The 26,294-nt window shown below is 41.7% G+C and overlaps 1 protein-coding gene and 1 long non-coding RNA gene across 3 annotated transcripts in view; one reads left to right on the top strand and one right to left on the bottom strand.

The window, feature by feature from the left end:
- TNFAIP8 (TNF alpha induced protein 8) overlaps positions 1–26,294 on the bottom strand; it is a 112,272-nt gene that overhangs the window by 54,771 nt on the left and 31,207 nt on the right. The window contains exon 1 of one of the 2 annotated variants that reach the window (XM_079145696.1): positions 5,424–5,901. The exons of the other annotated variant lie outside the window; for it this stretch is intronic. Coding sequence (XP_079001822.1) covers positions 5,424–5,436 — 13 coding nt within the window. The 5' untranslated portion in view covers positions 5,437–5,901. Of the gene's footprint in view, positions 1–5,423; positions 5,902–26,294 lie in introns of those variants that run through there. 2 annotated transcript variants of the gene reach the window in all.
- LOC306664686 lies at positions 10,598–24,912 on the top strand. The gene is made up of 2 exons (XR_013764772.1): positions 10,598–10,859; positions 10,966–24,912. It is a non-coding gene; the product is annotated as an uncharacterized lncRNA (long non-coding RNA).

Raw genomic sequence — 26,294 nt, 5'->3', positions numbered from 1 at the left:
GTACAACCACAGAGGGTAGACTGGAAAGGACATGAGTTCTTGACATCACTGAATTGCTAAAACAAACCTCATCCTAGTTAGCTAATTATAAATTCTCTTGTGTATGACCAGTCTAAACTGAGGTTTCTCTTTCTTGCACAGTATGGGCCAGAACGGAGGTACTATGTGGTGTATCCACAGAGGAGAGTGCCTGAAAGCTTCTAATCTTGCTGCTGGCTTCACCACATTCCCAACATCTGGACAGTAAGTCAATAAGCCCTCTCAGTCCCATTTCTTCCAGTTTGCTTTCTAACAAAGGCCAATATGAAGCCTGGAAGGCTGCCTCTTAAGCAGGACCAAGCCTGGCCTGATACCAGTGGTAGCAGACAGCAGTCTGAAGGCCAGGGGATGGAGGCTGAGAAACCTCAAAGGCACAGGTGAGGTGGGGAGCCTGAGCAGAGGACCTGGGTCCCTAGTCTTTCTCCTGTGCACAGTCCGGTGCTGTCCACCACCTAAGGGGCTTCTTGATGTGGGAATATCCTTGTCATAGTGAGGTGGCTGCCTCCCTAATGGGACAGAAAAGGCAAGACTTGTAGGTGGGAGGAGGTGCTAGCAAGGTATGTATGTGTGAAAGTGCCATATTCCAATCTGGAGTAAGACACCAGGAGCGAGGTCAGATCTGTCCCAGGATTTCTCCCAGGAGCTGAGGTGTGGTGAGGACCTCAGGGGCACAGGTGACAAAGGACAGAAACATCATTAAGTAGTTAGCAGGAGAAGGGGCAATAGTAAGAAGCACTGCTTTGTTCCAGTCAGGCCCAATTTTAGCCTTAGAAAAATTCAAAGTCCACTGCTTTAAACACACTGCACACAGCTAATTATATTTCAGCACTTTCACTCTGTGGTCCTACAGCTGAATCACTGAATCCCAACAGGATGACCTTCTAAAAGCTGGGAAATTACCTAGGGTTTTCATTAGACTGTCTTTGGTGGCACCTTGAACTAAGACCTTTCGTTCTCCATCTCCCACATGCAAAAAATACTGTGATGCTCCTGCTTAGATGGGAAGCTGGTATTGCAGAAATGTTTCCTGTCAGACTTTCTTATGGTCTATTGCTCACAGCAGCCTCCACACAAATATCTGGATTTCTGCTGTGCTTCACTGTCTTATTGGCCCTGAGTTTGGATCACAGCATTTCTTTCCTCAGCAAGTGCTCATTCTTTCCTTCTTACCAAGTCCAGCTCAGAGAACTCCGCGCGCCCCCAGCACCACTCTACTAAAAACAAACAAACCAAAAGACCACAGAAGTCTGCATCCTCAGGCTCCACTGGTAGCCAAAAAACTTTACTGAAAGAACTGATTTCAAAGGATGCAAATCAATGCTCAACTTAATGGTTCAAGTTGGTGGGATTTCAGAGTTCATTTATACACAACGTGAATGAACACATGAAATCACCTTGGTTGGAAAAAAGAAAGGGAGGGGGAGGCTAAATAACAAATACAAATGCAAGATACAATGATTACGTAAATCTCACATTATAACAGGAGCTCAACTTTAAGAGAAAGGGTCTAAGCAATGCAAGAAAGTTCAGAACATGTTCCCTCCTCAAGATGCAAATTCCTCATGTCACTTCATCTACTGGATACAGGGCAGAGAATGATTAAACAAGAGGAGACAATGCAGGTGACAGCTCAAAGTCATTCTCTTCTATTCTTAGCACTTGTCTGACCTTCATCAGAGTATGATATTAGAGAATTTGGCCCGTGTCCAGAGGACAACAGTCATAAAATATAATGGAGATGGAAGAGGGGGAAAAAGGCTTTAGTGCAAAGCACAATGTTATGGTGTGAATGTGAGGTGTCCCTCAAAAGCTCACGTGTGAGACAATGCAAGATGGTTTAGAGGAGAAATGGTTGAGTTATGACAGTCTTAACACAATAAGTGAATTAATCCCCCCAATGGGATTAACTGAGTGGTAAATGAAGGTAGGTTGGGTGTGATTGGAGGAGGTAGGTATTGGGGGGTGTGCCTCTGGGGTAGATATTTTGTATCTGGTGAGTGGAGTCCCTCTCTCTCTCTCTGTCTCTCTCTCTCTCTGCTTTCTGATCATCACGTGAGCTACTTCCCTCTGCCATACTCTTCTGCCATGATGTTCTGCCTCACCTTGAGCCCCAAGGAATAGAGCCTGTTGTCCATGTATTGAGACCTCTGAAACGGTGAGCCCCCAAATAAACTTTTTCTCCTCTAAAATTGTTTTTGTTAGGTCTTTTAGTCACAGCAGTGAAAAAGGCTGACTCAAACACACAGCAGGAAGACAACAGAGTACTGGGCAAAAATTGTCCCCATAAAGCTGTACTTGGTGACAATGAGTTCACATTCCATCCTCAACTAGTAATTCTGTTTTCAAATTAATTTTCAATAATGTTTAATGCTCAACCTCACTTTCATGAGGATGGTGCCATACAAGGAGCTATGATCAAACCCTTTAGGATTGCAGAAACCTTTTCATATATTAACTATATCCAAATAACTTAAATATGAATGCAGATAAGGAACAGGGTAGTCATCATCAGACTTTGGGTGCTTGAACTTACCAGCTGATTGGGAGAGAACTACTGGGAAAACCCAAAGGATTTATCTCCATGTCAAAATAAATAAAAGCAGCATCTGGCACAGTATTTCTGTGGGGAAGAAAGGTCTCACCCATTCTCATGTTTGCAGTGGGCCTCTGTAGGTAGGTAAGGACACACTGAGGGAATGACCAAGATGAACCCACACAGAACACAGCTGCTAGAGGAGCCACAGAACTCTGCTCCCACTCAGACCACTGCACCTGGACATCTGAGCCTGTGTGTGGTCACGCATTCCCAGCTGGGCAGGCAGGGTGGACGGAAGAATGCTGGAGTTGAGAGGAAGGTTTCTGTCCCAGTTTTGGCACTATGAAGTGGGACACCTGACAAAGGACACCTGACTTGGTTTCTTTGGGCTAAGTTTCATGTATAAAAGGAGCAAATTAGATTAAATCAAATGTCTTCTTATCTTATGCTCAATACAAGTCAAATTCATTAAACTGTCAAGTAGACCCTACTAATCTGGTCCCCACCAGCTCTCAGACTCATCTCTCCTCCAGCTGTTTCTGGAACACTCCAGGCCATCCGGGCCTCAGGGCCCTTGCTGCTGCTTGTCCTCTGCCTGTAATGTTCTGTCCCAGGATATCCCTGTCTGGCTTCCTCATACCTCTCAGGTGTGTCTAATATCACACTCCAGTGAGGATTTATTCCCAATTGCAACCACTGCCACCCATTACCACCATCCCCACCACACACAAAAACAACCCCTATTTCTCTATTTGTCTTAGCTTTTTTTATCCTTAGCACTTAGCATCCCACTTACTATATATTTTATTATTTACTTTGCCTAATTGTCAGTATCCCTCAAATAGAATGTCAGATCTCCAAGAGCTGCTTTTTTCACTGCTGCATCCCCAGTGCCTGGAAGAGCATCTGGAATCCAACAGGAATTCAGCAAGCATGTGCAGAATGGATGCATTCCTGGATGGGTGAAAGGCAGGGAAGGAGGAGTAATGACCTCCATGGTGTCTTCAGCTCTGAGGTCTGTGGACTGTGGTGCCTATGGAAAGAGTGCTCTCAGCCACCAGGATGGACTCGAACCACATGAAAAAAACAAGCTGACCCAGGTGAAAACCCAAAGGGCCCAGGGCCAGCTGTGGCATGCTTCATCTGCTGCAGAATTGCTCAAGTGCATGCCCTGAGTGGGGGAGGGCCAAGTACACCCAGCACTCTTCAGCAAACTTGGTCTCTGAGAAATTCTTGGTATTAACATCTGGTCCCATATTTTTAGAGTCTAAATAAATATCATTTTTTTGGTTGGGGGATGTAACTACATCCATTTTATCTCTCTATTCTTCACTTAAAACCCTGGGTAAACAGAAATGTTTCCTTACTGCCAAGACAGCACACCATCTTTTATCCTGAAGTGAGAAAAGGTGGTGTGCTCCCACGTGCATTTCAGTCAGTCCCACTAGATGGCGACATTGGCAGGAGGCGCTGCTATCCAAGGAGGAAATTTACAGCAACACTAGAGAGTTTCCTACCCACCTCTCCACCCCTCTGGCTCTCTGCTTGGCTCTCTTCCCCTTTGCTCCCTCTTCACTTTTAGTCTGTCTATTTCCAACACTAATTTACAATCTGCTCTCAAATGGTTCATGCTTACTTATGAACACATATGACTTAATCACTCTAACCTTGGAAGTTGTTTTATGTATACTTCATTCTGCCAAAGTTCATTACTTACCTTCCCTCTGGAATTCTACCCCAAACTCACTTCTTCCATAAAACCTTCCCAAGCAAAACTGGCTTTGATCCCGACTGTATATACACCACAATGTACAGTCATAGACGCATAACTATTTTTATATATTAGGTAGAACACGCATGCACACACGCACACACATACACACACTAGACAGACATGCACAACTCTGGGTGTCTGGTAGACCAATGTTTATTTTATATAAATGATGTGCAGGTGACCACATTCCATCCAAGAGAAGTAGTCATGACTCTACAAAATACTACTGGCTGCCAAGGGTTTAATTAATGAGCAGAGAGACTAGATACACCAACACCCACCTATGTCTTTCAGTTTCTAGATTTTTCCTAATATTCAATTTAAGCTCCAGAAAGCCTTTTGAGTAGGAAAAAAATAAGACAAACTTAAGCAAATACTATGCCTTGATTTGAACAAAAGTGTGTAAATGCCAATATAATTTTAAAGGTTGTTTTAAAAGCTCTACTTTGATCCTTGGTAAGGCTTTCATTTTCTTTAAAAGTAAAATTAAGTCTACTTGTAGAAGCATTTGTATGACTAAAAACAAATCCGAAGTGTTATTTTAAAAGTATGAAAGGCTTTATATATAAGGTAAAATTGCTTTCTGACTATAAGCAAAAAACGACAACAGAGATATTCTGACAATGACCCAAGGGGAGAACAGAAATGAACTCCCTCGGGTTTACAATATTACCACTGTAACCAGACCACTAAGAGCCAGGGGTGTCCTACAGGCAAGACGTGAGTGGAAATGTAATGAAGAATCTTTAGGTAAAACAGATCTACTCGATTTTTTTCAGAGTTCCATTTCTGAAACTCTTCTTCATTTTGTTTACAAATGAAACTGTACACAATCTTCAAATGCCATTTTCTTCACCCACAGTACTCATACTCCCCTCAGCTAACCACTTGCTCTCCACAGCCACAGCCACAGCAAAAGAAAAGCAGGGATTTGTTGAACACGACCCCTCTAAAGCCATGACAAATATCATTTCCGGGTAGACAGCAACACCATGTCACTTAGTCACCTGAACTTTTCGCCAGATTCCAACAAAGACATCACACCCAAGATCTCTGAGGGCAGTCTTCACTCACCTAGCTTCAGCATTTTCTCCCTGGGCTTGAGCAGAAGGACAACTTCACCGTGTCTGAGTAGAGTCACGCTGACTCAAGGAACATGGCAATTGCCCTGCTGATGTGTATGCCAGGGCATCTGCTTTGCCATCAGGAAGAGTCACTCTTCCTCAAGAATAATTGGAAAGAAATCATACTAGCCTTTTGAAAAATCCACCAGAAGGTTACCAAACAAATGCACAGGAGACGCTGGTCAACAACAGTCACTTTAAAAAGTTGTCTTGCTTGTTATTCTGGGCGCTGGGTTTCGTCACTTGTAGTGGAATGCATTATATAGCCTTTAATTGTGAGTCCAGAGAGGTCTCCACGTTCACAGTGGGGCGAACTGGTGGCTGCCTGAACTTGCTACCTGTAAACTACGCTACACAGAAACCCTGGTTTCCCGTGATAGGTGAATGGGAGATGTTTTCAAAATCAAGCAGAACAGGAAGTCTAACGTTCAAACATGCTAAAAAACAGATACTTGAAGAGGAAAAAAATATAAAAGGAGTAGCCCTATTCACAGATACCTGAGAAAACAGAATTAAAAAAAAAAAAAATACTCATTCCTACCTGGCCAGTATAAACATGAATGTCTATTAATAGTAACTATTGCTTAGAGGTGTTCCTGTTCTCAGGACAACTAGAGAACTTAGTTTGGACAATGTTGCTACTTAGACTCATTAGTCTTTTACATTTGAAGGGAATTATAAAGCATGTTAAGTGTGAGGTATTCAGATGCTCACAACACACACATGTGCACAACACACATACCCCCTCTGTGGGCAATCTAAGAGTCTCTTCAGGAGCTTATTTATTTACCTGGGCATTTGGCAGTCATCAATACCCACAAAGCTTTCCTTTACCGCCCCCACCCCAGGTCAAATTCTGCCCACCCAACAAGACCACTTCAAGAGCACCACCTCTTTGAAGTTTTTTCCTGACGACTCCAATTAAGTTTATATAATCTCAGACTCTTCTTCTAATTCCCACAGAACCTCAAATGAACTTTGTTGGTAACATTTTTTTTGCACTTAACACAGTTGTCTATATTATCTTTAGTTAAATATCTATCTTATTCCCCACAAAATGGGATGATAATTTTAATTCTTATCATCTGTAACAATAACACTCCTCCTGAGCCTACAAGGCACCCAACAAAAAAGATACCAAGTGGAATATAAGGACAAGTTCTCTGAAGTCTGCTAGACCTGGTTCAAATTTTATTTATGATGCTTTATTGTTTTGTGGATTTGCAAGTTATTTAACCTTCTTGAGCAATTTTTGCTCCTCTGTAAAATGAGAATAACACCATCTACATCACAGAATAATTATAAAGATTGAAAGAAAATCATGCAAATAGTGTATTGGCTTATGCACTGTGAGCTCTTAAGTAGTAATGACCATTATTGCTGACCTAATTAAAATCAAATGCCTACTATTAGTTGGGAGAGGAAGCTAAAACAGATACCAAATTAATATCAACTTACAAACATATCTACACATTTCTTATTTTCTTTAGCCTACATTATCATGTGACTAATTCATAGAGGCATGAGGAGGATTGAAATTTATACCTTAGAAACCATCCTGGGTTGGATGTAACTCAGCAGTAAAGTGCTTGCCTAGCATACACAAGGCCCTGTATTCCATCTCTAGCACCGCACAACCAACCAACCAACCAACCATTTTTTTGTGGGTTCACAAAAGTGTTTCTCCCCAAATTCTGGCTGGCGTTTATGAAAACTTCATTGGGGACTATAGGTCAAAGAAGATATCAAGAGAAATCTCTTCCTAGAAGTGTAGGATTCTAAATCCAAGAATTTCCCAAACTTTAATTCTATTAATATTGGCTATTTCAAGGGTAATTTACCAAGAGCAAAAATGCTACATATAAATAGATAAATAGGTCTCACATTGCCCTAAAATGTGACAACTACATGGTTACCAGCGACTGCTCTGTCCATTGTTGCTGGGGGAAAACTGAGCAGCACAGTAAGGATATGGGAAGGGGAGGCTGGAGGAAGAACCCTGCAGCCCCACATCAAAACACCTGCCAACATACTGGCAGAGACCTCATACATGCTCCAGGGCCATGCAGGGAGGCCCTAGGAAGGTCCGCAGCAGGTAGGGCAAACGAGCTGCAAGCACCGTGGCCTCAGGTATCAAGGGCCACCTCCCCATCCTGCAGCACACTCCTGATTTCAGAAAGTTCTCCAACAACAGGAGGATACAAAGCAAGGCATCTGGATGGGCATTCTCTGAAGACACAACTCTCCTCTCACTTGAGGTCAGAATGCCCAGGTCATCCAGACTCAGATCAAATTAGTGTGTTGTATAAAGCAGTCTCTGCATTTGGAATTATATTCTGCTCATCCTTCTTCATTTGGGAAGAATCACAGACAGAGGCTAAGTAGGGAAACTCTCAAGTAACTATCTGTGAGGTAGTCAAAATTTACAGAATATGGCCTGGAGATATAGCTCAATTGGTAGTGTGCTTGCCTCTACCTTGCACAAGGCCCTGGGTTCGATCCCCAGCACCACACATACATACACACAAAATTAGTGTTATATTTAAAAAAAAAAAAAAACTAACTCCTCTAGTTGCCTTTGTAGATATAATACAGAACTTCCATGCTTCCTCAGGACTTGCAAGATACTCTGGGTGGGTCCAAGGCTCAACAATTGTGATAGCCACCCAGTGCAGATATATCAGCCATGCTCTGCAGCAAGAAGAGAGCAGGCCACTGGGACTTCCAGCCCTAAAAAATCTGCCAAATAGATTAGTAACCAAAGAATATGTCCAGACTTGGCTTTGGTAAGGTAATTTGTGCTGGGGAATGCAGGTGAGTCGTGGTCCTTTTCTTGGTGAGCACAGCTCTGCAGTAGAAGCACAGGGCTGCTCAGCACTCCAGCCCCAGGGAGAGCAACTGGCACTACCAGTAGTGGAATACTCCAGAGCTTCACAGTGACACTAGGCAAGTATTGGTCAGGGAGGTCCACAGCCTTCTTATCAGGTGTTTCTCCTCCATCTCTGCAATCACAGGATGGTGGCCATTAGAAAACCAGATACTCTTCTTCTGTGTGCATGCATACCCTGCTATCTAGCATCTCGGAGAAAGGTGTTTAAATCACTGCATTCTCCCCACACCCAGGGAAAGTGGGTGACAATTCCAATTTCCAAAGAGTGGCATATAACAAGAGGTTAAGCAGCACATTCAAAAGGGCCCCTACAAGATAGGGCAGGGCTGAGAAGAGAAGCCATAAGGCCTAACCCCTACCCTCCCAGAACAATCTCCAGACACACACTCTTTTGCTGGCCTCATTTCATCAACTGCTTATTACACACCCTGAGAAAAGTATTTCCTCTACTGCCACCCACATCCTTATCAGCAGTACATTCAACAAAATTACCACAGGAGTGATTAAATTTGTGCCTGTGTGAAAAAGATATATATATATTTTTTTCACTTCACCTGATTTTCTAGCCTCATAGAGAACTGGAAACTTCCACAAAGCATCTTGACCTTTATGGTATGGCATTCCCAAAATGCTCCCTAATCCCTGGTGCACAGTACTGTGACTACCAAGAATAATTTCCTTTTCTACCCTTCTGCTCAACCCTCCTCTCTTCCCATTAGTCCTCTCTGGATCCTCCTCTTATACTTGGGTCCCACCCGTGCCAACTGTCAGTGATCTCCCAAAAACCATGGCCACAATCAGAGCCTCTTTCTCTATTCAAATTGCTCCTTTTGTCTCTCTTCTTTTTCAAGGGAAAAGGAGCCATTGTAAAGTAGGGCAGAGGGCAGGCTGAGAAGGAATTATTCCAGGAGACTGCCTGAGATTAGCAACACGCTCCTAAGTGTTTTCCAGATGTTCTATCAGAGACAGCAGATGCTCAGATTCCTTCCTCTCCCCTAAGGGAAGCCTTGCCTAGGCACAGAATATGTGGTTCATGCCTACAGGAGCTGTCACAGTGCACACAATTCTTTCCCTGTGGTTTACTCAGTCCTCACCCAAACCCTGAAGGGTATTCATAATTATCCCTAGGTTACAGATGAGGCAACTGAAGTCCATAAAATTATCATATCTGTTCAGTTGGAGCTGAGATACGAACCTAGGTCTATCTCACGCCAAATCTATTGGCTCTTTTTCCCTTTATATCATACCATGAAAGTGTCCTTGGTTCACAAAACAGAAAACAAAAAGAGGGAACTGACTTTTACAAAATAAAAAAGAACACCTTGCAACCCACCCTCCACAGCAAGTAGAGCGGCCTTAAACAGTGTGAATGGGTGTTGCTGACGGTCAGTGCTTATGACAGACCCGGCTGTGGCAGAGAGTTCCCAAGTCTGTCATCATGGCAGCTGCCATCCAGGGCCTTCCACCCAAACAGAGGCACAAAAAACAAGTATGGGAAGGTGGGCCTTTCTATCATGTGGTATGCATTTCCATGTCTCAAGTATAAGTTCCATAAGAACATCTTCTAGTTTCCTCTCTCAGAATCAGGTAATTTCAGTATTGGCAAGTCCTCTGATATCATCTAACCTCATTTCACAAGCGAAGAAAATGAGGCAGCACAGGGAAGCTGAAAATCACACGACTGGCTGCTGAGTAGCAGAGCTGTGGCAAGGGCCAGGTCGCAGGGCTCCACGCAAAACTGATATCTGTCTTCCTGTGATTCATACTCAAGCCTCTCTTCACACCTGCACCACCAGTGAACACACTACATCAGCATTTAGAAAGCAAAGAAACACTGAGCACTGGCTGCAATAAGTACGCTGGCACTGGAATGTGGTTTATTCTCCACTGAACTGAATATAAACAGAGCCCTGACGTTTTATAGCATTCTTCCACTGCAAACCTTCATGTAAAACTGAATATGATCTCCAGTAATAAAATACTAAACTTAGTCAACTCTCAATTTGCCAAGAAAAACTATCCAGTTGTAGGGTAAATTTCTCTATAAATTTCTAGTTAATGAGCCACCACAAGATATTTCCCAAGTTGAAATTCATCCATTTCCAAACTCCCTATTATATATATATATATCGCAACCCTATTATATTCTTATTCTTTTTTTTTTTTTTTTTTTTTTTTTTTTGCGGTGCTGGGGATTGAACCCAGGGCCTTGTGCTTACGATATACGATATATTCTTATTATTATTATTGCAGTACTAGAGATTGAACCCACAGCCTTGCACATGGTAAGTTTTTTAAATTTTGAGACAGTTGCTGAGGTTGGCCTTCAACTTGTGATCCTCTTGCCTCAGCCTTGCAAATAGTTGGGATTATGGGTGTGCACCCCTTACCCAGCATAACCTGCTATTTTTATTTTTATTTTATTTTTTTTCTCTTGTTTCAACCTCTCTGGGTACCAGCAGCATCTCTCTCACTCTGATACCCCAGTCTGTTTGGGTGGCTCCAGTGTCTTCTCAACCATTTTCATTTCCATTTGAATTCTGTTAAACCCTTTGCTTTTAAGGGGCAGAAGTTTCCTTCTCAAAAAGACAACGGTTCAGAGAAAGCAGTTCTCAATTCCCTTGCTAGATGTCAGAGAGCTTCGTAATTGTGTAGCTTTACCATGTGGCCATTTCTGAATGTAAATTTAAAAAATAAAATTTTCAGAAACTTTTCAATTTAGACAGCAATCAGAAATTTCAATATGTCCTGAGTCAAGTTTCTCTTTGAATTTCCTCCCCATGAAAAACACAACATTTTTGAACATTTGTAGGGAAGGATGATATGTCACCCAGTTCTGGGCCTAATCCCATTTGTACCCAGAGCCTCCACCTCCATCCTCCTTCATCTAACAGCAGGAACAAATTTACCTAATGACAGACTGATGTCAAACAAACTCTTTCCCAAAGGGATCTGGGAGCAGACATTTCAAGCAAACTACACCTCATCCCCTGGAAAATGGCTAAAGTCCCATTTCCCCTTCTGCAAATGCATGCCTACTCTTACAGATAACGAAGGGGCCAAAGGTGACCTGAGTCCCCTGTCCAGAAGTATATATTTCTCTGTCCTCATCTCTATCTTCTTAATACTCAAGGCCCTCGGGAAAAGGAATGTTCAAGGGATAGTTAAATCTTGAAAATGTTCACTCACACAGTAAAGGCACTGGCTAAAACTAAACTCACAACCTTCCTTGCCTCAAAACAGCTTCTCTTCTGAAGCTTTGCGTCTCATCTTCCTATCAGTCATTCAGATCTGAAACCTCAGGTGTCAGCCTGAGCCCCACCCTCCTTGACAGCCACCAGGTTCTGATGCCTCCAGAGTGCCCCTTCTGCCTTCCCTGCCTTCCCCGCCATTGCCCCATTTTACTGCAGGCTCCTTCTATGGCTGTTTTCACTTAGCTGCCTGCGTGGCGCATCTTCTCAAAGCACAGCTGTTATCACCACAACGTCACCAACAGTGGCTAGAACCGAGTTTAAAAAAAATGCTTCACCCTCTTCACCCAGTCACTCCACTCTTGGATAAGGAACAGGCAATACTTCCTTGCTGCTCAGGATGCGAGTCCTGCTAGCATAGGACTTAGTGCAGTCCCCAACCCTGCCCCAACTAGGCTAAGTACCGTTCTGTCTCTGGGCCTCTGCTAACCTGTTCCAGCCTCTCAGATCCTTTCACCATCATCAGCTGCAAAATGCAGCCAGTCTGCTCAAGGATCAGCTCAGACAAGGCCTTTCAAAATTCCTGGGGCCAGTCATCAGCCCAATGGTCTCCCTGTACCACTTGAAAATTTCTTACAGCACTTACCATGTGGTGTTCCCCGATTGATAGCCCTCTCTATATACATCTCGTCAGCCCTATTACACTACACATTCCTGGACTACAGAAGAGTCCTTCATTCACTCACCAAGATCTGCCTATAGTTACCCAGCACCTACTGAATTCTATCTGCCTAGATACTGGGGACCAGGTGGGGAATAAAACACAAGAGGTTGCCTGTCCTATAAAACTGACATTAAAGTGGGAAAAAGGTGGCAGTTAAGGACAGACAGTGAGGGGTGCTAGGATAGACGTGAGTGGGGAGTTTGGCTGGAGGTACTCCAGGGCAGAGGCATTGTAGGTGTGCTCTGAACCAGCAGTCTGGGCAGCAGGAAGAGCTGGGCTATAGGACAAGCATGACACACTCCAGGACACAAGAGAGGGTGCTGGTGCAGCTACAATGTCAGAAGCAAGAGTGTGAGAAGCAGCTGAGAGTTAGGTACAGGCCAGAATCTGCAGACCATGTAGGACATGGTCAGAAGTTTACATCAGATGGTGGGAATGTAAAACCGGACAAAATGTCTGAAAGGCAAAATGGCAATAAAGATCAAAAACCCTCAAACTCCACAGGCTCTTTCAACCACTTCCAGGAATACATCCAATGAAACAGAGACAAGTGTGGGCAGCTGGAGTGCAAGGAAATTGTGCAGGATTATGACATCAGTGAGAGCTGAGAAGAGCCCAGCTATCCAAGTGAAGACTAGTTAAGTGCATTTTGGCACATCCATATAATGGCATGTAATGCAGTCTTTAAAAATAACCTTATAATTAATAACATGAGAACTCTTCACAAAGGCTACAAAGCAATATATAAAAGGAAATAAATTATATTAAGCAGTACATAATTTTTGTAGAGCAAAACTACAAGCATGTAGAAAAAAAACATATTTACAATATGTTTTTTTTAGCTAGTAAAAATGAGAAGTACTTTTTTGTCAAATTACAGTTAATAAATGTGATATTTTTATAATAAGAAAAAGATTTTTTAAAAACTTGTGGGTTAAGAAGAAAGTACAGAAGGGAGAATATCCTATGATATCATAAAAAATAATCAGAGGCTGCTGTTCAGGAGACAGTCTGGGCAATCTTCTCTCTTTTTAGAGAATCTTCAAAGCAAAACAGAAAAACAAACCATAAAAACTCCCCAGAACTTAGGGAGGGCAGGAAGTGTGTCATTCCCTACTCTGATCCCTCTGACTCAGCACTGATGGTGGGGCCTCTGAGCCTGGCAGTGAAGTTAGAGATAGGAGTTCTGAGAGGATGGAGACTTAGAGCCTCGCCCAAGAGCTCCCAGCCCTGAGGGCAAAGCTTGAAAAATCAGACCTGGATCCTTCCAGGAAAAAAAAGCCTATTCCTGTTCTTTTTAGGTTCATTACAACTGAGATCAGCAGTCTCACCTTTATTGTTACAAGTAAAACATGATTTAAGTTCTTGTTTATTTCTTAGAAATAAGATTTACTGCGTAAGACTCAAACACTTTGGTTTCAAGCCTTCTTCCCAAACAGGTTTGAAAATTCAGTAAACAGTTCAGACAAGTCACAGCAAGTCCCAGGTATTCTGATCCTGGCTTAGACAAGCCCAAGGTGAAAAATCTTCCCAGAGGCCCATTCAGCCAAGGTGCCCCTGGATCTCCACTGGGAAACACAGGTGATTTGTTTCCTAAGTACCATTTTGCCCAGCAGCTTCCTAAGCTCAACCCTCAATGGCCAAAGGGCACACACTGAAAATGATTTGCTGACAGAATCCCACATACTTCCTTTAGTTCTGTTTTCGATGACCCTCTGGAAAATACAAAGCCAAGGGAAACATACACAGAACTATAAAACAAAATATAAAGTTTTAACTCTGGATGCCTCTGAATTAAGGCAAATTAAATTAGAATTTGAGGACACTGATAAGGACAATCCAGGACCACTCACTGCCTTCCCACATTCATTCAACCAATATTTACTGAGGCTTTGGTGTGCCCTGTGCTAGACTTTAGGATAAATGATCCACAAGAGGGCCAGAGGACGTACGTGTATACACTGGGGGTGGGTTAAGAGAGGCAAATACTTCTAAGAAACTCAAGTAGTAGAGCCAACTGGGGAACAAGTGATTAGAGATCTTATAAGGCCTATTAAAAAGGTTGGAACTTTATTAAAACCCCCGTGAGGTATCTTAAGCAGGGCATGACACAATCAGATGGACATTTATGGAGACCAAGCAGCACAGGAAGCCAGGCTGCAGAAGGGGTGAGGATGGAGCAGTCACTTGCCCTAGGTAAGGGACCAGGGCTGTGGCCCGGTCTCTCCTGTTGGCAGGAATTGTGGCAAGCAGCGTGCTGGTTCTATAGCTCTGTCATGGGAGAGATGACAGTACTGGCAGTTGATTGGGAACAGGGGAGCGGTAGAGGAAGATGCCCTCTGGGTTTCCCCTCACTGGATCACTTGGTGAGGGGAAAACTGGAAGAGGTGACTTCAGTTGTCTTCACATGGAATTTGAGTTGCCTGTGAAGCAGTGGTTAACACCTTCTAGAAATATGGATTTAAACTCAGATAAGAGCCTGGACTTGAAATATACTTGTGGAAGGAAGTCAGTGGCATTTAGAGAATGTGAAATTCTAGATACAGATAGGATTCCAAGGGACAGAGTGGAACAGAAAAGGCAGAGAACCCAGACAGAGCCTAAGAAATAACACTGTTTAAGGGAAAGACAAGCTAGAGGAAGATGTCCATAGGAGAGACCAAGGAAGAGCTGAGAGAGGGAGGAGGGAAATCAGAAGAGTACAGGATCCAGGATGAGTCTGTGGGTCCCACCCAGGAGGAGTGTGGGCATGCCCTGAGCTGTCAGAAAGAGAAAAACTGAGCTGTGTTCACTGATCACTAAAATGCTGGACATCACTTGGTTTCTTCTGGAGACATCTGCGAGCAGTCAGGGGGTCAAATGGCAGGCAGCAGGAAGAGGGTAGGTTCTGAGTGAACTTGGCAGTAGATGCTGGTTACAGGCAACTGGGTCTTCTTGGGGACTAGAACAGGGGCCAAGAAGGAGGAAGAGGCTGAAAACCTACTACAGGTGTAAACCTAGATTCATAAAGGCTGATGTAGATTATCAAAGGCACCACTTGAAATCTCTTTGTAAAGGAATAAATTGAAAAAAACATAACTGGCAATCAACCAGCTACATAAGATCAATTAACTTAGAGCAACTTCAAGAGCTGTGACCATTTACTTTTATCAGTTTTAGGGAACAGTTTTCAACTAAATTTACCACCTTATTTAAACATTCTAAACTTGACAACTGCACACAAGAAAACTTACATCTGGTAAAGTTCTTTCATGTGCACACACTCTGGAAAACTGGGTGTGTCCAGGGGAGATGAAGTTGTTGATATTGATTATAAAACAATGTGATGATTTAGTTGTTATGAGGCTGTGGATAGATTCAGTAGTAGAATGTTTGCTTAACATGCACAAGGCAATGGGTTTGATGGAGGAGGAGGAGAACAAGAAATAACTTGGTATGAAAACATTCCTCAATGTCTCACACTTCCCATTACAAGAAAACTGACTGTGATAAAATTAAGAGAATGAATTCTATAGCACATAAAATCAGATTTTCCTCTCTCTCTTTCTTTGTGGAGTACTGGAGATTGAACCCAGGGCCACACACATATTAGCAAAATGCTCTATCCCTGAGCTATATCCTCAGCCTTTTTAAATTTTATTTTGAGACAGGGGCTCACCAAATTACTCAGGTTGGCCTTGAACTTGTGATCCTCCTGTCTCAGCCTCCCAAGCAGCTGGAATTACAGGCATACACCACACCTGGCTAAAATCAGTTTTCTTATAGGTCATGTATAATCACTTTCAAACAGTTAGCTCTCTAATTTTAGAAAACTTTCTATCAGGCCAAGCAATTCAAGAGTTTATTTAAAAATTATTTGTCTTGGCTAATTTCTATGGGTTTAATTGTCTTAACTTTGGTCTTCTTCCAAACCATTCAAATTCAATAAACTTATAGAACCACAGGAAGGGATCCTGCCCAAGAAATCAGAACGAGGAGGTGCACCATCCACAAAAACAGGCCACCATAATGGCAGATACAGAAGAGACACAAAAGACAGAGGCAAAGTCACTTCCTTTTTATTAACTTGCTGAGAAGACAAAAATGGAAACTTCTACACAATATGATTTTCTCACAAGTATGTACGTTACTCTGTCATTTCTTAAACCTGATTTTTCCGGAGTATTGTCTCTCAATGTTTGGTTGTATTGATGTTTTGGGTCAGATGACTATTTGCCCCAAGAAGCTGTCCTGCATATTGTAGGAAGCTTTGTAGCATCTCTGTCTTCCACCCACTAGATACCAGTAGCATGCCCTCCCTGCTGTGGTGACAGCCCACACTGTTTCCAGATATTGTCAAATGTCCCCTGGGAGGAAACACCCCCCCCCCCCAGGTGAGAGCCATGTTCTAGAGCACTGACTTTAAACTTGGCTAGAGACATTGGAAGCACCCAAGGAGTTTTTAAAACTACTAACACCTGAGTGTGACTTAGCCTTACTAGATTTAATGCACTTGGGGTAGGCCCTAAGCGTCTAGATTTTTGAAAGCTACACATTCTAATGTGCAGCCAAGTGTAAGAATCTCTGCTCCAAAGAATATCAGTGATATACTGAATCAATTTAATACAATGGTGCATTATGTCCTTCCAAATGAGGGTCTTAGCTTGATATCAGAATCAACAGGACTAGAGGAAACAGGAAAAGAGTAGAGGAAATAGAAAAGGGTCAACTATAGCTCTGATCTGCAAACTTTTTCCTTTCAGATGGACAAGACCTAGTGAATAATGATTTATTTGGATTTTAATGCTGCATCACAAAACACTCCAACATGGTTGGGGAGATTTAAAAATCAAGTGTTGCAGGAGGGGAAACAGCTCTATTTCTTCCCAGGGTGAAACTGGCAGCTCTACAATGACGACAGCCTTGGGCTTCCATTTCTTGTACGGGCACAACTAAACCAGCCTTAGAGGAATGCCCAGTTCACACAAATAATAAACAAACAACCTGTGGGCTTGGGAAGACTTCCAGTGATCCACACAGGACCCACAATCAAGCCTTCGCTGGAGGGTTCATTCTCTGGTAGATGATGTCAGGTCAGAATTTGGGCGACTATATGAGGGAGAGCAGAGGAGCTGAGGCAAAGGGCAATGCGCCACACGGCGACCAATCAAATCTGCAGGAAAACTCCACTGACCCTTAATTCCACCTGTCACTCAGCAGGACCCCCGCCCATTCTGGCCTATAAAGACCCTGGGCAGCCGGGGCCACATGCGATTTTCTCTTACAGAGGACTACACCAGGGACTTGTCTGGAGCCTACAATGAAGCTTGTTGACACTTCTATAAAAGCTCTATGGCCACAAACAGGCTACAAACCTCCCTCCTCCCAGGCACACACTGCATCCTCTGCCAGGGTACAATTTTTGCAGAGAATGGCGTGGCCCACTCTGGAGGTACTTTTCCCCTCAGAGCAAGTCTCTGGTGATGTTCTTGTCTATTGTGTGTCAGTCTACTAGTTGTGCTAAAACAGATTGTCTGTTGTAATAAAAAAGCAAGCACATACATACCTGCATACACACAATAGGGATTCTTGTCCCATTTCAGGAACAATAATAATCACTAACCTGTATTAAGTGTTTCCAGTGCACACAGGACTCTGCCAAGCACCGTATATGAGTTATCCCACTGACTCCTGACTGCAAGGGAGCACTGTGGAGTAGGTGCTCTTAATGTCACCACTTCATAGACAAAGTAATTGAAGCTTAGGTTGTTTAAGAAACTTATCCAAGGCAAAGCCAAGACGTGAGCCTATTTTTCCCTGGCTCCAAAGCCCACGCTTTATATCATCATGCCATACCATCTCTCTGGTTCTCAAACACATAAAAAGAAAAAATTAAAATCAGTGATGTAAACCCTCCCACCTGTTGTTTCCATCTCACTGCTGGGTTGGATTAAGTTAGGAGATTTCCTACTTATGGAGAGGATGTATGATGTCCAGAGTCTGCTCTAGAGTCCACCAGTGAGACCGCAGGGCACTGTGTGTGTCATTAGATCTGTCTCTTGCTGTGTGTGCATGGGTTTGTGTGTGTGAAAAAGAGAAAGAAAAAGGAAAACACAGAACACATCTGGGAAAATCTGGTCTTATCACTAGACTATGAGTTCCAAAAGGCCATGGTCTGTTCTAATCAGCTTTTATTCAGTCAGCTATTACTGAGTGGTTACTATTGGCCAGATCCTATCCCATATGCTGAACATTCATGAATGAACAACAGACCACTCAGGTCATTTTAAACACTACAGTATGCAGCCTCTACTATATTTTATGCTAGCTGTGTTTTGAGCAATTGCTTTCACTAGTGTGGAAAACTTAGTTTTGCTTATTACTTTAACCCCCAAAATTTAATACATGAATGCCAAGTGCACAGTAAGCACTTTAATATTTGCTAAATAAATGAATCAGTCATTTAAACACTGAATTTACAAGCTAGGCTAGATGCATTAAAAGTGTTCATGCACTTGAGCCTCATGTCTCCAATTAGAGTATAAACTCCTGAAGTACAAGGATCATCCTGTGTTTACTATGCACACCAACTAAAACCACTCCATCTTAAGGCTGCTTCAAAATATACCCATCTCAGAATTTAAAAGAGGCATACATCATCTGTATTATTAAAAAGTTATTAAAGGTGCATATAAATCTATTAATTAACATCACATGTTAATAAGGTAGCTACTATATTCTATAAAATTCTAAAATTTAATGTTACACGCTTCACTATTTTGGCCACCTTTAGAATAAAAGAAACTGTTGAAACCTATGCTTATTACTGTGGGACACTTAGGAACAGCATCAGAACTTGGGCTTTGGGATTTCACAGCTTCAGCAACCATGGTCTCCAAGCATTAGGGGCAAATCTCCTGCTTCCCCTCTCTCCCTCCACACCCCCTCCTGCCCCCAGCTGGTAGAGCCAGCACTCCAAGTCACGTTTCATTTATGAGCTGACTGCTCTCAAACTCCCAATTGCTGTTAAGGTTTCTATAAAGCTCCTTTAAATACATGGTTGATTTTTAAAAAAGCGGGCTTTTCAAATAAGCAGGAAAATGATTTTGTTTGGAACTTTTAATTAATCTTGTAATCAAATATAAATTCTCAGTACTGAATTAATCATCTGTAACAAAAATGACAAAGATGAAGTTCTCCATGCTTACGCAGTTGTTCTTATATAATATCTGCTCAATGTAAATTTTCCCCATTTTCATCGAGGTTCTTCAAATATAATTTAACCCCTCTTAAGACTGAAGCCAATATAAAGAGTATAAAAATTTCAGAACAAGTATTTGTCCTGGTTTTTATTAGATAGCCTTTTTCCAAGTACAGACTGTCCTCACTTCATTTTCTCTTTTAAAGGTCTGCACCTTATTCAATGTCTACATAATTTCTAATTGCCACATTGCCTTCTCTGCATGATCTGACAGGTTGCCCTGCCCTTTGATATTCTTACTCCCCAACTTTATAAACAAATACACCCACCTTGGCAGTGGCATTTTAGTTCCTAAGAATATCACTAAGCTTCTTGACCTAAACTATAAATTTCCACGGAAACAATATCTTTTTTCTTTTTTCTAATAAAGAGTAAGATATGCTCTGAATGAAAATTAAAATATGCTAACCATTTAGTATTTACTCTGTGCCAGGCACCGAATCAAGTATTTTATATATATGTTTCTTTCTCATCTGAGTCCTCACGACTTGGGGTCAGGGCTATGATATGTGGAGGTCACTCAGAGTGTTCCAGGTCTTCTCTGTCTTGCTAACCCCATGCCTCAAACACAGGCAGAACTGCCCTCCCCCATCCTGATGCTACTTCCTCTTCTGCTACCATTCATTGTAGCCTTAGGAGCCGTCCTGTGAACACATTTAAACAGTGGAGAGGCGATCCCTTACAGGGAAAGTGCTGGACTGAGCCACAGCTGCCCCTGGCTACCAAGCCTTACCCCACTCCTCAAACTTTCATTGGATTCCCAAAAGGGTCCAGAACCAAACAAGGGTTGAAATCCAGGGTGAAGCACCTCTAGAAAGTCTTTTCTTCTTTAAGAAATGAAAACAAAATTAGCTTCTGAAAAGTCCACTAAGTGTCTGACAAAAGTCTCCATTCAGAGCTAACAAGGCACACAGAAAATGTCCCCAGCTGACCACACTTCATCGTGGCCCAGTAAGACAGCTTCTTGCCACTGGAGGGAGAGAGTAGAAAACGGAGGCACACTATCTGCACTTAACACAGAGGAAGGAAGCTGTGGTTTGAGTAGAGGAGGAAACTTGCAGAAAAGGTCTTTGATCTTGGTATTTCACAAAAAACAACTGAAAATGTAAATAACTGTCTCCTTCAATACCAGTTGACAGTTAACAAGAAACAGTTTAACAACTTTATCACACACGTGCACAAACTCAGCTTGCCCTTTTACAAGGCGTGTGATAAATAACTGGAGAGAGAATGAGTGAAATGGAGTTTCAGGAGCACTGGACTGAAACTCTTCCAGTGCAATATCAGAAGTCTTAAGAAGACTAAGAGTTTGTGCAGCTAAGAACAGCTTAATAAGTGCCAGCTGTTTAAGACCTCCTCCAAGGCCATTCCTAAAACTATGAAAGCCCCTCCCCACCAAGAGATGGAAAAGCACAGCTGCACCACCTACTGCACACACCCATGGGAAACCAAAAGTAGAGGTAGAGGAGAGAAGAGTACAGATTTCAAACCTAATTAAACAGAAAGGCAAAACAGATTTAAGGGCCAGACTTGTCAATGCCAAACCCTAAGGGAGTTCACAGGTAGAAGACAGTTGGAATGTTCGTAGGAAAGGCAGGAACGCTGTCATTTGCACCAAAGTTATCATTTCATGACTTGAGTACGCCTGCTGCTTTGCAATGTTCAGTGAACAGTATTGTTTAATGTTAATCATCAGTTGGGCAAGATGCATGAGATACCAAGTATTGAGCCACAAGAAGTGTGCTCATCTCTAAATAACAGGGGGTAAGAATCGACTTCTAAATTCTCTAACTCTTAAGTAACATGACATTAGTATTTCCCAAGGTGCTATCTTGGACTTGATTTTTCCTTAAAATGGGACTCTTTAGTAAATGCAAGTATCCTTTTTTTTTCTTTTTTACAGTGCTGGGGACTGAACCCAGGGCCTTGCATGTGCTACACACACACTCCACCACTGCTGCATCCCCATATTGAAAGTATCCCTTTAAATCACATGTGCTGACTCCAAAGGAAAGTGGTAGCTGCTGATAAACACAGGGTGTCCTCAAAACTCTGGCTTGTTTCCAATGCTTGTTTCAAGGAAAAATAATTAAAACTATACTTTCATCATTAAATTAATTTCCAAGTAAATCTTGAATAGCATATTTATACATACTTTTACTAAAATACACTGCATTATTTGCAGGTAAATGGATAGAACTGGAGAATATCATGCTGAGTGAAATAAGCCAATCCCCAAAAACCAAAGGCATAATGTTTTCTCTGATAAGTGGATGCTGATCCATAGTGGGGGTGGGTAGGGAAGAATGAAGGAACTTTGGATGGTGCAGAGGGGAGTGAGGGGAGGGGTGGGGCCGTGGGGATGGCAAGGACAATAGAATGAGCCAGACATTATTACCGTATATACATATACATGTATGAAAAAAAATTTTTCAGCACCCCATATTACTTTACTAAGATTACTCTGATGTGCACTAAAAATAAAAAAAAAAAATTGAATAAAAAATAAAAAGAAAACGCACTGCATTTCCTTGTTGCCAAAATCCCATTAATTATAACATGCACAATTCCATAGCAGGTTATTTTGAGAAAGGACAATGACATTATCTATACACATCCATTCTACAATGTATCCCCAATTGAGAATTGTTAAAAAAAAGTACACATTTTAGAATTGAAAGACTATGATATGAGTAGATGGCTATAATACAGATGATTAATCCGATATGGCCACATATCTTTCTAGAAATTTTTCTCTACAAGCTTCCCTGGCAGAAGCTATCATCTGCATCTGTGTGTTTGGATTCTTTGGCACTGAAAATACAGAAGGTAGTAATTTGGTGTGTGTGCACGTGTGTGTGTGCTTGTACTAGGGATCACCAAACCCCACTGAGTTACATCCCCAGTCAAGCAAAAGATATTTATAAATATTGTACCAAAAAAAAAAGTATTGTGTGCTCACCATTTGACCTAGCAATTCCACTTTCAGAAATGTACCTTATAAACATAATTGTTCAGCCAGGTATTGTGGGGCATGCCTGTAATCCCAGTAGCTTGGGAGTCTGAGGCAGGAGGATCATGAGTTCATAGCAGCCTGAGCAACTCAGCAAGACCCTGAGCAACTCAGTGAGACCCTGTCTCTAAATAAAATAATTTTTAAAAGGCTGGGGATGTAGCTCAGTGGTTAAGCACCCACAGATTCAATCCCTGGTACCAAAATAAATAAATTTAAAAAATATATAATTGCTCATATAAAATGATATAAGAACACTGAAGTTTATTGCAGCATTATCTATAATATGAGAATTTATGTATAACCAGAACATTCAACAATAAGGGAATTTTTAAACAAATAGATGGATTCATAGATTTGAAATACAGAACATGTAGTTGAATATGGATTTGGAATATGTGATACTATGAAGTAAAAAGAATAAACAGATCTGTCTTGTTCCTAATGATGGACTGATTCAAGAGTTGGTGTTTTGTTTTGTTTTTTGGTACCAGGGATTTAACCCAGGGGCACTTTACCACTGACCCACATCCCCAGCTTTTTCTGATTTTTATTCTGAGGCAGTGTCTCACTAGCTTGTTTAAGGCCTCTCTAAATTGCTAAGGATGGACTTGAACTTGTGATCCTCTATAATACCAAGCATCTGGGATTACAGGTGCAACCAACATCCCCATCTGATTCAAAGTATTTAATATGGAAAAAAAAAAGCACCAGAAGAGTAATTTTCTGTACATCATCAAATGAAGGTTTCTTCATCTTAACACATTTGAAACTGGGGTGCATCTATAATGAATAGCATCATAAGAGTTCATGAAATATAGTAGTATGAGTAGTATTTGTAAATATATGTATAAAATATGCATACCTGAATACGCATAGCAAATTTCCAGAAAGCTACATGTAACTGTAGAAAAAAAGAAAGATGACTTATTGTTTTTACTTTTCCCCATATCTTTTCTTAAGATTTGAGGTGTTTCCTTAAACATGTTAATTTCAAAACAAACCAAATATAAATGGTTCCAGGTTCCTAAAAAGGAGTGATTTGGACAACATCTTGGCCAGGCTACTCTTTTTTGGGAAAAATCACTCCCAAGAGGTTTTATTTGTTTGTTTGTTTGTTTGTTTATTCATAAAAAATTTATTTCGTAGAAAATGAAAAGCAGGGATCAAAGAAGGGGTGAAATTTGCTGAGAATCCTGAGAACCTAGCAGTTTTGCTTCCTTTCTGTCTCCTGGTCACGCAGGCAACTTTTCAAAGGTTAGAGACTGGCCTCAGGCTAGAGGTAGAAGGGACTGGGAATTCTGAGGAAGTCCAGTCCTCTGGGAGGAGGGAGCAGCAAAACAGAGAGCAATGTATTCCCCTTCTCTCAAGGAAAAGGGAGGCAGGGATGGAAGAAGATAGTCCTCCTGCCAAGACTGACCACAGGGAGATCAGAGCAACCTGGAGCCAGGTCCTGGGCACAGGTAAGCTGAAGCCCTGACAAGGCCTTAGGTCACCCTATGGTCCTCCACCCAGGCACCACCAAAAGGTCCTGGTTAAAATGGAGATTTCTTAGCCTCCCCAGACTAAAGGCAAAGATTTCCACAAATATCTCAAGAGTGGCCCAAGTTATCATGATTTCAGTATTTATAATTTGTTCCTTATAAGGTAAGCCTAGAAATGTAGGTAATCTTTATAATACATAAAAAGTAGAATTGAGGCCACTGGAGTTAGTAAATTTTGTTCCAAATGACTTTTAAAAATTGATACTACTACTCAATCAGGAAGGTTTCAGATCTTCTGAGAATTCAGAGGGGAAATTCTGAGAATGCTGAGATCATAAACCCTTTATATTTTAATAGTGATTAGATACGGAAACAAACATTGGGAAATTCTAGATCTTCTTGAGAACGAGAAAATATACGCCTTCCCCAACATATTTAATTTAGAAAATGGCCATTTGAAATATCATTTCATGAGCTGGGGTTGTGGCTCAGTGGTAAAGCACTTGCCCAGCATGTGTGAGGCACTGTGTTTGATTCTCAGCACCACATATAAATAAATGAATAAAATAAAGATCTATGCACATCTAAAAATAATATTTAAAAAAAAGAAATATTTCATTTTTGAGGGGAGAAACCCTTAAAATGACTATCAAAGAGATTTTTTGAAACCTATATTCATTTGTAAACCACCTTGTTTCAATTCTGCTCTGTAACTGGGAGCTCACAGCTCTAGAGCTTATAACTCAAATGGCAATTCCTCTGTTGCTTCAGCTTGGAGTTTACAGATTTAAGTTTGCCTCCTTTCTCCCTCCAAGTCATGTGGCATTATTTTTTTTCCTTCTATCATAACACTGGTTATATTGACTCACTTATAATGATTTAATTGTATACCATTTTTCAAAGATAATTTCACTCATCATTCCTTGGGAATTTTCTGTTTTGGTGCAGTGCTGCTTCAAACACACAGTTAGAATTTAGGAAATTTTAGAACTTAAATCAATTTGTATCAAACAGAGATACACTGATGCATTAATTTGCCTCCTGATGCATCCCAAAGGGCAATCTGTGCTTCAAGAATTGCACAGAAGATACCTGGAAATTTCTAAAAGAATACTACCAAGTTTCACTGATAGGAAATCACCCCCTAAAACAAAAGCAGGGGTAGTTAGGCTCCTTTTATCTGAGAGAAGTGAATTCATGTAATCGTGGTCTCAGATTGCACAAAATCTCAACAAGACAGGAGCCGTGTTTAATGGCTTTGCCTTCTGTGTAGTGAAGAAAGGGCTCAGGCTGTGGGTTACTAAGAGCATTTGAGGACATTGAGGCTCTGAGGATCTACAAAACCATCACCACCGTCTGCAGAGTCTTCTTGCCTTCCACTCCCCCATTAGCTCCCTCACAATTCTCTCTGTGCTTAAACACCAACAATGAGAAATGTTCTTACTCATCAAGGACAGATTAGCTGAGATTGTATCAAAAACTGACATTCAACAATGAGGAAGCGGTGAAGCTGAACAGAAGATGGTTAAAGGCCACCCTGGTATTCTCTCATTTTTGGAACAACTAGCCTCAGTAAGCTCATGGTGTATCATCATCGTACTCTCCCACTCATTCATTCTCCTAAACCCACTGTGAGCCCAAGCTAGGGACCCAGTCCCTGCCAACAAGACAGTGTATATTGAGTTAAGACTGTGGACTGAATCCTACTTCTACCTACCAGTAACAGCAAGATTTGTACAATTGTCCCATGGCTCAGTTTACTTACCTTTAAAATGGAGAAGATAACAGCATCTACCTAAATAGCACCTACAGCATAAAAGTTGCTGTAAGAACTTAAATAATTCAGTACAAATAAAAACTCTCAGAAAAGAGCCTGTCTTTTGGTAAATGACCAATGCACATGAGTTATTATGATTAGTGGGGTAGGCAGCTCAACCATGTGAAAGTGTACACCACTGTAGGACCTGTGATGGAGGCCGGAGAGGAGTACTCCAGGAAAGCAGCATCTAACTGATAAAAGGACACCTGGGATTGACAGGAGGAAGGCATGCTTGGGAGCATCTCAAAGAACAACTCCAGAGGAATCAGCCAGACAAAGCAGGTGAGGAGCTCTAAGCAGAAGGAACAATTTGTAAAAAAAATCAGGATGTAGGAAGCAATTCAGGATGGCTAAAGCAGTATGCCTTAGCCATGATATGAGGCTGGAAACCTGAACAGAAACCAACTCTAATATGTTAGCTGAAGAGGTATGAACTTGATCTTGAAAGTAGGGAAACCCT

Source organism: Sciurus vulgaris (genome assembly GCF_902686455.1).
Source record: "Sciurus vulgaris genome assembly, chromosome: 6".
NCBI classification, from domain to species: Eukaryota; Metazoa; Chordata; class Mammalia; order Rodentia; family Sciuridae; genus Sciurus; species Sciurus vulgaris.
The sequence above is the reverse complement of the archived record's forward strand: the minus strand, read 5'-3'. Positions and strand labels throughout refer to the sequence as shown.